The 14520-nt window shown below is 38.2% G+C and overlaps 1 protein-coding gene across 3 annotated transcripts in view; it reads right to left on the bottom strand.

Moving 5' to 3' along the window:
• Positions 1-14520, bottom strand: part of LOC108052657 (alanine--glyoxylate aminotransferase 2, mitochondrial) — a 19345-nt gene extending 4825 nt beyond the window's left edge. For 2 of the 3 annotated variants that reach the window (XM_044458328.1, XM_044458329.1), the window contains exons 1-3: positions 14358-14520; positions 7348-7672; positions 44-1118 (exon numbers count right to left, since the gene is read on the bottom strand). In XM_044458328.1, the coding sequence (XP_044314263.1) occupies positions 44-1118; positions 7348-7672; positions 14358-14376 (1419 nt within the window). In that variant the 5' untranslated portion in view covers positions 14377-14520. The remainder of the gene's footprint in view (positions 1-43; positions 1119-7347; positions 7673-14357) is intronic. The other variant, XM_044458330.1, reaches the window with a different exon arrangement.

Below are 14520 nucleotides of genomic sequence, written 5' to 3'. Positions count from 1 at the left end.
CCAGATGAGGATGCACTCAGCCCAATGAAAAGTTTCCACTTACGTTTCCATGAAGGCCTCCGCGTCCGAAGAGCACGCCGAGGTCCTTGCACTTCTCCCAGATCTCCAGAACGTGGGGCGTGGCCAGCGGGGTACGTTTCTCGCGATTGCCCACCAGCTCCACCCCGATCATCAGGCCCTTGCCTCGCACATCTCCAACGATCTCGAAGCGCTGCTGCAGCTCGGCCAGACCCTTCAAAAAGTAGGTGCCCACCTCCAGCGAGTTGCGCTGCAGCTGCTCCTCCTCTATTACGTCCAGCACAGCGATGCCCACGGCACTGGCCATAGGGTTTCCGCCGTAGGTGTTGAAGTGCAGCGCCTGCCCCAGTGAGGCAGCGATTTCCGGGGTGGTGACCACGGCGGCCAGTGGAAAGCCGTTGCCAATGCCTTTGGCCATGGTGACTATGTCGGGCACGTAGTCGTGGCCCTCGAAGCCCCAGAAGTGATCGCCGGTGCGCCCAAAGCCCGTCTGCACCTCGTCGGCCACAAAGATTCCTCCGTTAGCCCTGACCAGCGCGGCCGCCCGCTTCAGATAACCCTTGGGGAACTGCACCGTGCCGCCGACCCCCTGGATGGACTCGGCGAACATGGCCGCCACCTTGCCGCGCGGCAAGGAGTACTTGAAGGTTTCCTCCAGCTCGTTGTAGTAGGCGTCGCCCGCCTGGCAGCCCTCCCGGCACTGGCAGTCGCGCGTCGTCTGCACTGGCGAGTCCCGGCAGGCGGAGCCGCCCCAAATGCCCTGGTAGGGGTCGGGGTTCATCACGTGCACCAGCCCGTTGTTGACGCCCGGCAACGGGAAGCGCCAGGTGGAGTGCGCCGTCAAGCCCATGGTGTACGGCGACATGCCGTGGTAGGCGTTGCGGAAGGAGAGGATATCCTGGTTTCCTGTGTGCAGGCGCGCCATCAGCATGGCCAGGTCGTTGGCCTCCGAGCCGGAATTCACGAAGCAAACGCTCTTCAACTTTCCAGGGAACTTGGCCACCAGCCGCTCGGCGTACTCGTGAATCTTGGGGTGCATATAGATGTTGGTCGTGTGCCACAGCTTGGCGGTCTGCTCGCTTAACGCCTGATTCACTTTCCTGGGGGTGAATGTAATTGGTTTTATGAGAAGGAATCTTTAAACTACTATCATTTATCGTCCCTCTTTCAAATGGTTTGGTCGAAATTGCGGTAAACGTGAAAGGAAAAATTGGAGCTGTTGAAAAAATTAGTATTTATCTTCGTCGCACAATTTAGAACAAAAAATAAACTTGTATTTAGTATTGTATTTTTATACCCTAAAAAATTATAACTAACTTTAAAAACACCAAAGTTATGGCTTTTCCGATCGTTCAGTTATATGCAGCTATATGATATAGTCGCCCGATCCGGCTCTTCCGACTTATATACTACCTGCAATAGAAAGACAACTTTTGGGAAAGTTTCAACAGATAGCTTTAAAACAGAAAGTATTATAATTTTGGTCAAAAGTGTGTGCAACAAACAAGTTAGGACAGTGAAGGAGACATCTCCGACCCTATAAAGTATATATATTCTTGATCAGGATCACCTCCTGAGTTGATATAGCCATGTCCGTCTGTCCGTCTGTCTGTCCGTCTGTCTGTCCGTCTGTCTGTTTCTACGCGAACTAGTCTCTCAGTTTTAAAGATATCGAATTGAAACTTTGCACACACCCTTCTTTCCTTTGCACGCAGTATATAAGTCGGAACGGCCGGGATCGGCCGACTATATCCTATAGCTGCCATATAACTGATTGATCGGAAATGCCATAACTCTGCTGTTTGTTAAGTTGGGACTCTCTATGGGTATTATATTTGGCCAATCAATCCGACGTACCGAATTTCATAAGGATCGGCCGACTATATCCTATAGCTGCTATATAACTGATTGATCGGAAATGCTATAACTTTGGTGTTTGTAAAGTTAGGAAGTTGGGATTTTCTATGGGTTTTATATTTGCCCAATTAATCCGACCTACCAAATATAACTGATTGATCGGAAATGCCATAACTTTAGTGTTTGTTAAGTTAGGAAGTTGGGATTTTCTTTGGGTTTTATTTTTGCCCAATCAATCCGAAATATCAAATTTCATAAGGATCGGCCGACTATATTCTATAGCTGCCATATACATAACTGAACGATTGGAAATGCCATAACTTTGGTGTTTTTAAAGTTAGGAAGTTGGGATTTTTTATGAGTATTAAGAATGCATCATATGAATAATTTTGGAGAATATAATTTGCAGAATATTCTGCAAGGGTATTTCAACTTCGGCTCCGCCCGAAGTTAGCTTTCTTTCATTCTGTTTCATAAAATATACACTTTTTTTAAAAAAAAAGTCTAATTTCAAGAATTTTTTTTTCTAAAAAGAGAGAAATAATTTGTGAATTTAGAAAATTTATATATAACATTATTGCCATAAACTTAAATCGCCCCACATACAAGAAAAAAACATTTTAATTTACTCTCCCCCCCTCAAAATTAAGTTTTGGTTGTTTTTTTATACACTTCCAGAAGCTATCGATATCCCTCTGACCGTCTATCCGTTTCTACGCAAATAAGTCGCTCAGTTTTACAACTATTAAGGGGTTATCCGGGTCTTGACACTTCAAAAAATTCATTTTTTTCAAACTTTTTTATATAATAGTACAAAGTTTCAGGAATGTTGTCTGAAAATTTCAAGTCGATCGAAGCAAAACTGTAGGAATGGGAGAAATTTAAGGCCCAGCTCGTCGAACGTCACAACGGGCCATTCGGGCTCTGGCGTCGGGCAGATGCGGCACTTTAAACGCGTTTTTCTCAAAACCACTTTTTTGAAGTCGGTAGTCACGATTTCTCAAAAACTATTGCACCGATCAACTTCTGGTTTTGCACACTTCTTTTAGACATAATTCTCTTGTCCTTAACGGAGGGATTTTTTTAATAAAAAAATGACACTTTTTATGAAAAGCGCTACAAAAAATTCAATTTTTAATTTTTAAAAAAAATGGCTCGTAGAGGACAAGCGAGACACATACACTATCAGAATAAATTGGCGGAGATATTTTGCCTACCGCAAGGACACAATTTTTTATGAGGTCAAGTTCAAGACTGCCTCAACGGCTCAATTTTAAAAATTTTTGGTTCAAATTTTTACACAATGTTGGTCAAACCATAACCATTAATGTACAATAAATGAAATTTGTGAAAGTGTCGTAAGATCTTTAAAGGGCAGGTAAAAAAGGTAAATAAAATTATAACTTCGATCTTTCTTAACATTTATCCATATACTCCGAGACATAGTTTTTTGAGCCATTTCAGAAATACGGTTTTAGTTTTAAAGAAATCGAAAGAAAGTATAATATAGCTGCTAAAGGAACAATTGGGAAAAGGGAAATTTATATAATAACTTTGTTGTTTCCTAACTTATACCCATACTTTACAAATTATGGTAATTTCAGAATTACGGTTTTACTTTTATAAAAATCGGACGACTATACCATATAGCTGAATTGTGAAAAATTTATCGGAAAATTGACCTAGGCTCATTGTTTTTAAGCATAGAACTAAAAAACATTTAATTTTGCCTAAGTTTGTGATATATTAAAAACTTTTTGAAGGTCGAAAATATAAAACAATAATATCATAATATTTATATTTCCTATACCATTTTGACTTAGTAAATCCAAAGTTTGTGTTTTGAATTTATCGTAATTATTGCATTCCCCTAAGCGGAATTTTATTCCGTGTTTACTGGCAATTTGAAACTACTGAACCGAATAATTTTATCTTTAAGATTTTAAGCAGAAAAAAAACAAGAAAAAAATAAAATATGATTAAATTAAAAAACTCAAAAATTATATATGATGATCCTCATAAAAATCCCAACTTCTAACTTTAAAAACACCAAAGTTATGGCATTTCAATCGTTCAGTTATATGGCAGCTATAGGATATAGTCGGCCGATCCATATAAATTTAATAGGTCAAAAAAACCCATAAAAATCCAACATCCTAACTTTACAAACACCAAAGTTATAGCATTTCCGATCAATCAGTTATATATAGGATATAGTCGGCCGATCCTTATAAGTTTGGTAGGTCGGATTGATTGGCTAAAAACCCATAGCAAATCCTTCTATTAAAAAATTATAATTTATCAGCTATAGATAATCGGCCGATCCTTATGAAATTTAGTATGATTATTGGTCAAAAATAAAACATAGAAAATCCCATTCTTTACAAACACCAAAGTTATGCCATTTCCGATCAATCAGTTATATGGCAGCTATAGGATATATCGGCCGATCCGGCCGTTCTGATATATGTGCAAAAGGAGTGTGCAAAGTTTGAACTCGATAACTTTAAAACTGAGAGACTAGTTTGCGTAGAAACAGACAGACGGACAGACAGACGGACAGACAGACGGACAGACAGACGGACAGACGGACAGACGGACAGACGGACATGGCTATATAGGAGGTGATCCTGATCAAGAATATATATACTTTATAGGGTCGGAATGTCTCCTTCACTGCGTTCATATAATACCCTCTGCAAGGGTATAAAAATACAATACTAAATACAAGTCTTATTTTTATACCCTTGCAGAGGGTATTATAATTTCAGTCAAAAGTTTGCAACGCAGTGAGGAGACATTTCCGACCCTATAAAGTATATATATTCTTGATCAGCATCACCAGGAGAGTCGATCTAGCCATGTCCGTCTGTCCGTCCGTCCGTTTCTACGCAAACTAGTCCCTCAGTTTTAAAGCTATCTGCTTGAAACTTTCCCAAAAGTTGTCTTTCTATTGCAGGTAGTATATAAGTCGGAACGAGCCGGATCGGGCCACTATATCATATAGCTGCCATATAACTGAACGATCGGAAAAGCCATAACTTTGGTGTTTTTAAAGTTAGGAAGTTGGGATTTTCTATGGGTTTTATTTTTGGCTAATCAATCCGACCTACCAAATTTCATAAGGATCGGAGGACTATATCCTATAGCTGCCATATAACTGATTGATCGGAAATGCCATAACTTTGATGTTTGTAAAGTTAGGAAGTTGGAATTTTCTATGGTATTATAATTTTGGTCAAAAGTGTGCAACGCAGTGAAGGAGACATCTCCGACCCTATAAAGTATATATATTCTTGATCAGGATCACCTCCTGAGTTGATATAGCCATGTCCGTCTGTCCGTCTGTCCGTCTGTCTGTTTCTACGCAAACTAGTCTCTCAGTTTTAAAGCTATCGAGTTCAAACTTTGCACACACCCTTCTTTCCTTTGCACGCAGTATATATGTCGGAACGGCCGGGATCGGCCGACTATATCCTATAGCTGCCATATAACTGATTGATCGGAAATGCCATAACTTTGGTGTTTGTAAAGTTAGGAAGTTGGAATTTTCTATGGGTTTTATTTTTGGCCAATCAATCCGACGTACCAAATTTCATAAGGATCGGCCGACTATATCCTATAGCTGCCATATAACTGATTGATCGGAAATGCTATAACTTTGGTGTTTGTAAAGTTAGGAAGTTGGGATTTTCTATGGGTTTTATTTTTAGCCAATCAGTCCGACCTATCAAATTTTATAAGGATCGGTCGACTATATCCTATAGCTGCCATATAACTGAACGATTGGAAATGCCATAACTATGGTGTTTGTTAAGTTAGGAAGTTGGGATTTTCTATGGGTTTTATTTTTGGCCAATCAATCCGACCTTCTAAACTTCATAAGGATCGGCCGACTATATCCTATAGCTGCCATATAACTGAACGATTGGAAATGCCATAACTTTGGTGTTTTTAAAGTTAGGAAGTTGGGATTTTTTATGAGTATTAAGAATGCATCATATGAATAATTTTGGAGAATATAATTTACAGAATATTCTAATTTATATGAATAATTTTGGAGAATATAATTTACAGAGTATTCTGCAAGGGTATATCAACTTCGGCTCCGCCCGAAGTTAGCTTTCCTTTCTTGTTTTTGTTTAAGATTCAGTGAACACCGCCAAACGACTCTTTTAAAAGACGTTTTATGAAAATTGGTGATCGATAAAATATCCGATACAATCTTTATTATTATTATACCCGTTACTCGTAGATTAAAAGGGTATATTGTATTCGTGCAAAAGTATGTAACAGGTAGAAGGAAGCTTTTCCGACCCTATAAAGTATATATATTCTTGTTCAGGATCTAGCCATGTCCGTCTGTCTGTCTGTCCGTTTGAACGCTGAGATCTCGGAAACTATAAAAGCTAGAAGATTGGCATTTTGCATGTAGATTTTAGGAGTTCCTACGCAGCGCAAGTTTGTTTCAAAATTGTGCCACGCCCCCTCTGACGCCCACAAGCCACAAGCTGTGGCCACAGTTTTGATGCTATTATGAAAATTTTAATTGATATGTATTTGTTTCGTCAATACCTATCGATTAGCCTAATAAAAGTTTGCCACGCCCACTCTAACGCCCAAAAACCCATTAAACGCTTAAGCCTGGCTAGCGCCTACATTTCTACATGGGGTAGATGGCGCAATACAATAGCACCATCTAACGGATGACTTTGGAACAGCTGGCCAAGGTGCTCAACAGAGTCAACGTTAATTCTCGATAAGGATTTCTATTAAAGGAAATTGCGATGGTTTTCATTTGTCAATACCGAACTATATCCCAAGAACTATGCAAATCAATCAAGTTAGCCAAATTATAGGTCTGAGTCAAACAATGGTGTGTGTGTGTATGTATGTAAGCTTATACATATGTATGTATTTACATTGTACACAGTTGCAATTGCCCGGCAATTTTAATATTAAGTTGTTTAGCTGAGTAACGGGTATCTAATAGTCGAGGCACTCGACTATAGCGTTCTCTCTTGTTTTATTATTATTTGCGTATATTATATTATTTTCTAAAACGAAAATTGCACCGTTAAGTTTTTAGATAAATAAAAACAAGGTTATCTTATATGGCGTGCTGCAATGCCTAAACCAGTCAAGAAGCTTAAATATTTTTCTAAAGCGGGTCGAATGAGAAAAAGCTTTAAAAGTATTTATTTTGACGAATTCTTAATTATTTCTCGTCGTAAAATTTGTTATTATACATTTTTTTATGTTGAAGGGCACGACATTTTTACATCGTTAAAAGGTGTTTTGTTTGATATCCTACAATTTGTAGAAGTTAAAATTCATTCTTGTTTTTAATAACGTTGGATTAATAAACTTTAAATCCTAATTAAGCAACGTGTGAAGATAATAGTAACTAAAACTGAATATTCTCTTAAAGTAGATGTTCTTTTGACCTTTTTTGCCCTTTCTGTTGCTTACGGGTGACAATGTCCCACGGACACAGTGACGATTCCGCCAAACATATCCAGGTAGCGCCGTCCCTCGTGATCGTACAGCCATTGCATGTGGCCAGTATGAATTACCAGCGGCTTTTTAAAGTGCGCCAGCAGGTTGGGTGTCAGGTGGTCGCGCCGCGTCTTGAGGATCTGCTCATAGCTGGATCCTTCGTAGGCCGCCGGGCGATGACCACACTCGGGCATTTCACTCTGCCCCTGGTTCATCACGGCGGGCGCTGCTTTCGAGTGCAGCGTTGAGCTGGAGCTCCTGCGGCCCAAGGTGCGGGAGAGAACCCGACTGTTATGAACTGGAAAGTGAAACTTAGGTTAGTTGCAGCCTATAGTAATATATATACTACGAATTTGGGCATTCTTCATATTTGATTTGAAAGAAAATGTGGATGCATAATGCGAAAGTTTTGCTTGGATGATATAAAATCCAGTCCCATTACCACGGAAATAGGTCACTTGAATCTGAAAATTCTCTAACGCCCTTCATTAGCATGGGGCCTGTAAATAGAATATATCGGCAAACGTGAAAAGCAAATTCGCAGGCTCATTCGCATGTCCCTGCAAAATTCAAATTTTTACTGAAACATATGTAAGTGTATTATTTCGTTTTTTTTAACGTTTTATTCTTCTTCAGCATCACCAGGAAAGTCGATATAGCCAGTTCCGTCTGTATACAGACGTATTACGTCCATTTTGGACGAACAATTTTGGAATGTAAAAGCTAAAACGTTGCTTAATAAGCTAAAGCTTAACTAACCAAAAATTACAGTATATGATTTTTTTCGTAAAAAGAAAAATAAAACTAAAATAAATTTAAGAACAACTATTTCCGATTTTAAAACTAAGACTTTTCAAAATGTATACTAAAACGAGGACGAAAGCTAACTTCGGCAAGCCGAAGCTTTAACACCCTTGCAGACTTTGAAAAATTGATGTAAATAGCTTATACACTGAGCGAAATTTAAATTTTATGTAATTACAGTAGAATCCGGTTATAACGACTCCGCTTATAGTGTCCGCCCGTTTATTGCGACGAAAACTCGATGGCTTGGTTGGTCCCCATACAAACTTATATGGTTAGTGCGTCTTCCGGGTATAACGACGTAAAATCGTCGGTCCTTGAAAGTCGCTATAACTTTATATACAAAAAAAATATTACCTATAGCTACATAGGTATACATTACTAACTTAGATTTGCATAGTTTCATGTCAACTGCAAAAATGTAATATAAAAAAAGAAAAAAAGGGATATTTTCACAGATTTTAACAATTATTCTTATGGAAGCTATAAGAAATAGTTGTCCCATTGGCAAGCGCTTTTACCCTAATCAAGATATGTGTAAATAAATAAGACTTTTGACCGATTTCACCCTATTATTCCTATGGGATCGGTACGCCCTTTTACCCTGATCAAGGCATGCATAAAAAAACAAAGAGAACGCTATAGTCGGGTGCCCCGACTATCAGATACCCGTTACTCAGGTAAAGGGAGTGCGAGGGAGATAGAAACTTTGATCACGCATAACTTTTTAACGAATGGTCCGATTTGAAAAACATTTCGATAGGTATTGATAAACACGATAAAACTGCATTTTTACTTTTCCGAAATATTTAAATTTTTAAAATCGTATATAAGCGATTGTGGGCGTTAAAGGGGGCGTGGCACCTTTTTGAAACAAACTTGCGCTGCGTAGGAACTCCTAGAATCTGCATGCAAAATGCCAATCTTCTAGCTTTTATAGTTTCCGAGATCTCAGCGTTCATACGGACGGACAGACAGACGGACAGACGGACATGGCTATATCGACTCGGCTAGTGATCCTGAACAAGAATATATATACTTTGTAGGGTCGGAAACGCTTCCATCTAGCTGTTACATACTTTTGCACGAATACAATATACCCTTTGACTCTACAAGTAACGGGTATAATAAGATTTGGAAAAATTCATGTCAATAGCTTATATACTGCGCGAAATATCCTGAAAAGAATACAATTTGGAAGCGATTTCCCCCTATTGATTCTATGGGAGCTATATGATATAGACGTCCGATCGGCAGGCGCTAGCTTTTAAACTGAGCTCGCAAACGGTATTGAAACAGACGGACAGACGGACCTATTGATCCTGATCAAGAATATATATACTTTATGGGGTCGGAAACGTCTCCTTCACTGCGTTACAAACTTCTGACCAAAATTATAATACCCTCTGCAAGGGTATAATATAAACAATTCATAGTTTATTTGAATTTGTTGCGCTTAAGGGAGCTAAAATCTAATATTATTTTATATTCTTTATATCTTGCAGAATTACATTAGAGGAAAGGGTACAACTTTCAAAAACACGAACGAAATGTATTTGTGTATAATATTCTTGGAGAACGCTTTTAGATGGCTGCTCTATATCCTTTCCCCAGAAATCTATCTGCATATGTTCCAAAACAAGCAAGTAAAAGCGTTCTCCGAGAATATTAAAAAATGTTTTTCATATTAGATGTGTTACGGGGTGCTCTCGAAAATGAAGTGAAAACATGTCCATAAGACAAGTTTAAAAGTCTTATTTTATGCGTCGTCAGATCAAGTTTTTTTTATAACGTTCTGTTTTTGCCTAACATGTTGTTTTTTTTTTACTCGGTGATACCGTTTGATTACAATATATTTTGAAACAGGTATCAATACAAACATTCATTTCAAAGCCTCAACCAACACTTCCTGAAAATCTCGCGGATCGCATGAATGTTTATACCCGTTACTCGTAGAGTAAAAGGGTATATTGTATTCGTGCAAAAGTATGTAACAGGTAGAAGGAAGCGTTTCCGACCCTATAAAGTATATATATTCTTGTTCAGGATCACTAGCCGAGTCGAACTAGCCATGTCCGTCTGTCCGTCTGTGTGTCCGTCTGTATGTCCGTCTGAATTGATATGTATTTGTTTCGTCAGTAAATATCGATTGGCCTAATAAAAGTTTGCCACGCCCACTCTAACGCCCAAACAACGCTTTAGCCTGGCTAGCGCCTACATTTCCGCCTTTTATGGGTGACTTTGGAACAGCTGACCAAGGTGCTCAACAGAGTCAACGCTAATTTCATTTGTTTTCATTTGTCAATACCGAACTATATCCCAAGAACTATGCACATTAAATCAAGTTAGCCAAATTGGAGGTCTGAGTCAAACAATGGCGTATGTGTGTATTTACAGTTGCGAAAATAATAATAGCACCACTACATCGCGCTGCTTTCATTGTAAAAAAAAGGTAGTTTGCTGTTGTTGTTTTTTTTCAAAATAATTTTTTTTTTTAAGGTTTAGTATTGCTCTTGTCTAAAACAAAGTTTCCGTTTTTATTAATCCCGCCCACATATTTTAATTTTAGTTTTTTACTAAAAAGGTCAGAAAAACAGCGAAAAAAAAAATAGCACCACTTACAAGTTACTTAGAGAATATCTTATATTTCGTCCAACAGCCTTAATAGAAAGTACCTGCTGATAAGATTGAACTATTTTTTAACTATTTTGTTAAAAAAAAAATTAAAAACAACATTAAAATGGGACGTGGAAAACCCTGCACTGCGGAAATGCGTAAACTTCTTAAAAAATTGATTTTGGAAAGAAATTTTTACATAAAAGTTGGTCGATTGGTTGGATGTTCCAATAAAATGATTAGGAACGCCATAAATCATAAAAAAAATCCAAAACACGTGGAAGAAAACGATCTGTAACACTTTGACATGCCAAAAGGTTGATTCATGAGAGTAAGAAGGATCTTTTCAAATCTGCTACTGAGCTTAAAATGGAGCCTAAAATTAATGCGACAGATGAAACAGTTCGCAAGTGTCTCAGACAAGATAACTTAAAAGCCTGCAGTCCCAGAAAGGTTACCACTTTTAAATGCCAGGCATATTGCTAAGCGCATGAAGTTTGCAAAGAACATGTTAATTGGCCACTTCAAAAATGGAGGAATATCTTATGGTCAGATGAGAGTAAGGTCGTTCTGATGGTGGAAAAGGACTCGATCGTACGTCAGGCGTCCTAAAAACTCTGATTTTATGCCGCAGTCCACCACAAAGACCATAAAACATGGAGGGAGTAGTCTGACAGTATGGGCCTGTTTGTCCTATTATGGAGTACGTCCAATACATTGGATTAAAACCATACTGGATCAGGACGTGTAAGAAAATATTTTGGATACGATTATGCTACCCTTTGCAGAGTACGAAATGCCACTCGTAAGGGTCTTCCAACAAGATAATGATCCAAAACATACCAGCAGAAAGGCAAAGGATTGGTTCGGAAGAAACTCTGTCAATGTGTTGGAGTGGCCTGCGCAGTCGCCTGACCTTAATCCAATATAGAATCTGTGGTCCGATGTGAAGAAGGCAGTTGCTGCATTCAAGCCAACCACCGTAAGATCACTTTGGAAAGGAGTGGAGGTGTCTTGGACCCATATTCCCACTAAACGGTGCCAGGACTTGGTTGAATCCATTCCGAGACGTTGTGAGGCTGTTATTGCCAATAATGGATGCACAACCAAATATTAAATGAAGAATCTACACTTCATTTGGATGTATAAATATAGAAAACTCAATAATTTTTTACTAATTAGTCGTTGTTATAGTTTTAATTCAATTTTTTTAAAGTGGTGCTATTATTTTTTTCGTCAAATTTCTTTAGTTTCAATAAAATATCTAACATATCTTAGGAAATTAAACAAATTTGGTAATTTTTCATTTTTCAGTTGGTTTATTGTCTTTCGATTTCAAAATGGTATTCAACGTTTTCATAGTGTAAAAAGTATAGGTATAGTGACCGTTTAAACATAGCTTGAGTAGGTGGTGCTATTATTTTTTTCACAGCTGTATGTATGTATTTACATTGTACTCAGTTGCAATTGCCCGGCAAAGATAACTCCTTTCAAAAAAGCTATTCGCCATACCCGTTACTCGTGTTGTGCAAACATTTAGACTTTAATATACATAATACTATTTAAGAATGTGTTTAGCCAATATAAGTATGTATGTTTAATATTTCTAGTCAATTTATTACAAGAAGTCATATTTATATTAAGTTGTTTAGCTGAGTAACGGGTATCTAATAGTCGAGGCACTCGACTACAGCGTTCTCTCTTGTTTTTATTGTTGCCAAAGAGTAGCATTTACATTTCTCTGAAAAAAAATATTTATTTAAAGCATGCAAGGTAGTACTCCTGATATTGTTTATTTAAGTAAATCGCAATTTCTAGACAAAATGTGATTACTCGATAATCAATTTCAAACAGAAACTACTCCTGAATTGTAAACAAATTGTAGATGGGTCATTGGCCGTTATATGAATATGAATGCTCTCCATTTTTCCCTGTCCAGCTTCAAATGCGCAATATAAACCATAATTGGTCTTCTACTGAGCAGTTGTACCCATTTAAGCTGATAAGAACTGGCCCCCCGCCGACAGCCTAGGCCACTCGACTTCTTGGTGCGCTGGGGAGCAGTTCCGAATTATCAGACTCCCACCACCTGTTAAAATTTCAACTAAGCTCTTATCTCCCTTATCTGCGCGTCCACCCGATTCGACCCAACACGGGCCATACGTGATTAGCGTATACCTAATAGGCCGGTCCACTCAGAAAAAGGGGATTAACATAATTCTTATAAATAAAAAAAACTATGAAATATTTTTTTAATTTAACTAGTATTTTTTGAATTTTGTATAAGATTCCTGATTTTAAACTAAAATCTCAGAAAGTTGCGAATGTGATTTTAAAAATCAACTGATTCCTATGATTTGAGAACACACTAATACCAAATTAAAAAGCAGTTTTAACCTTTTTTTACACTTACTGTTGTGATAACATTATCTCTATTATCTCTAAACGGTGTAATCTCTCCGTAATAAATTTTACAATGTATTCAGCCGATATTACTTATAAATATTCAGACTGTAAAAAAACAAGAAAGGAAAGCTAACTTCGGGCGGAGCCGAAGTTGATATACCCTTGCAGAATACTCTGTAAATTATATTCTCCAAAATTATTCATATAATGCATTCTTAATACTCATAAAAAATCCCAACTTCCTAACTATACAAACACGAAAGTTATGGCATTTCCGATCAATCAGTTATATGGCAGCTATAGGATATAGTCGGCCGATCCTTATGAAATTTGGTAGGTCGGATTGATTGGCCAAATATAAAACCCACAGAAAATCTCAACTTCCTAACTTTACAAACACGAAAGTTATGGCATTTCCGATCAATCAGTTATATGGCAGCTATAGGATATAGTCGGCCGATCCTTATGAAATTTAGTGAGTCGGATTGATTGGCCAAATATAAAACCCATAGAAAATCTCAACTTCCTAACTTTACAAACACGAAAGTTATGGCATTTCCGATCAATCAGTTATATGGCAGCTATAGGATATAGTCGGCCGATCCTTATGAAATTTGGTGAGTCGGATTGATTGGCCAAATATAAAACCCATAGAAAATCTCAACTTCTAACTTTACAAACACGAAAGTTATGGCATTTCCGATCAATCAGTTATATGGCAGCTATAGGATATAGTCGGCCGATCCCGGCCGTTCCGACTTATATACTGCGTGCAAAGGAAAGAAAGGTGTGTGCAAAGTTTCAATTCGATAGCTTTAAAACTGAGAGACTAGTTTGCGTAGAAACAGACAGACGGACAGACAGACGGACAGACGGACAGACGGACATGGCTATATCAACTCAGGAGGTGATCCTGATCAAGAATATATATACTTTATAGGGTCGGAGACGTCTCCTTCACTGCGTTGCACACTTTTGACCAAAATTATAATACCCTCTGCAAGGGTATAAAAAGGAAATGCTCTAGCATACACCCAAATTAGAATGCCATACAGGGACATCAATTATTGCATTAGGTGAATAATGAAGGCAACAAAAGGAGCTTTGACGTCAGGGATGCGGAATTCGATTCCTCTGGTATCCCTCAGTAAACTCACCCAATAATCGTTTGGACATAATTTCTGGTTTCAGTTTCCCAAGGCACTTCTTAATATAAATTTTAGGTATTTACTACTTTGATTTAAGCAGCACTAATCGCACTATTCGAAGCAAAGCAGCGCCAGATTATCTACGCCAGTCGTCCGAATTTAACGACGTCGG

The sequence above is a fragment of the Drosophila rhopaloa genome, unplaced genomic scaffold, assembly GCF_018152115.1.
Source record: "Drosophila rhopaloa isolate 14029-0021.01 unplaced genomic scaffold, ASM1815211v1 contig_164, whole genome shotgun sequence".
NCBI classification, from domain to species: domain Eukaryota; kingdom Metazoa; phylum Arthropoda; class Insecta; order Diptera; family Drosophilidae; genus Drosophila; species Drosophila rhopaloa.
This window is presented reverse-complemented; position numbering and strand designations above follow the sequence as displayed.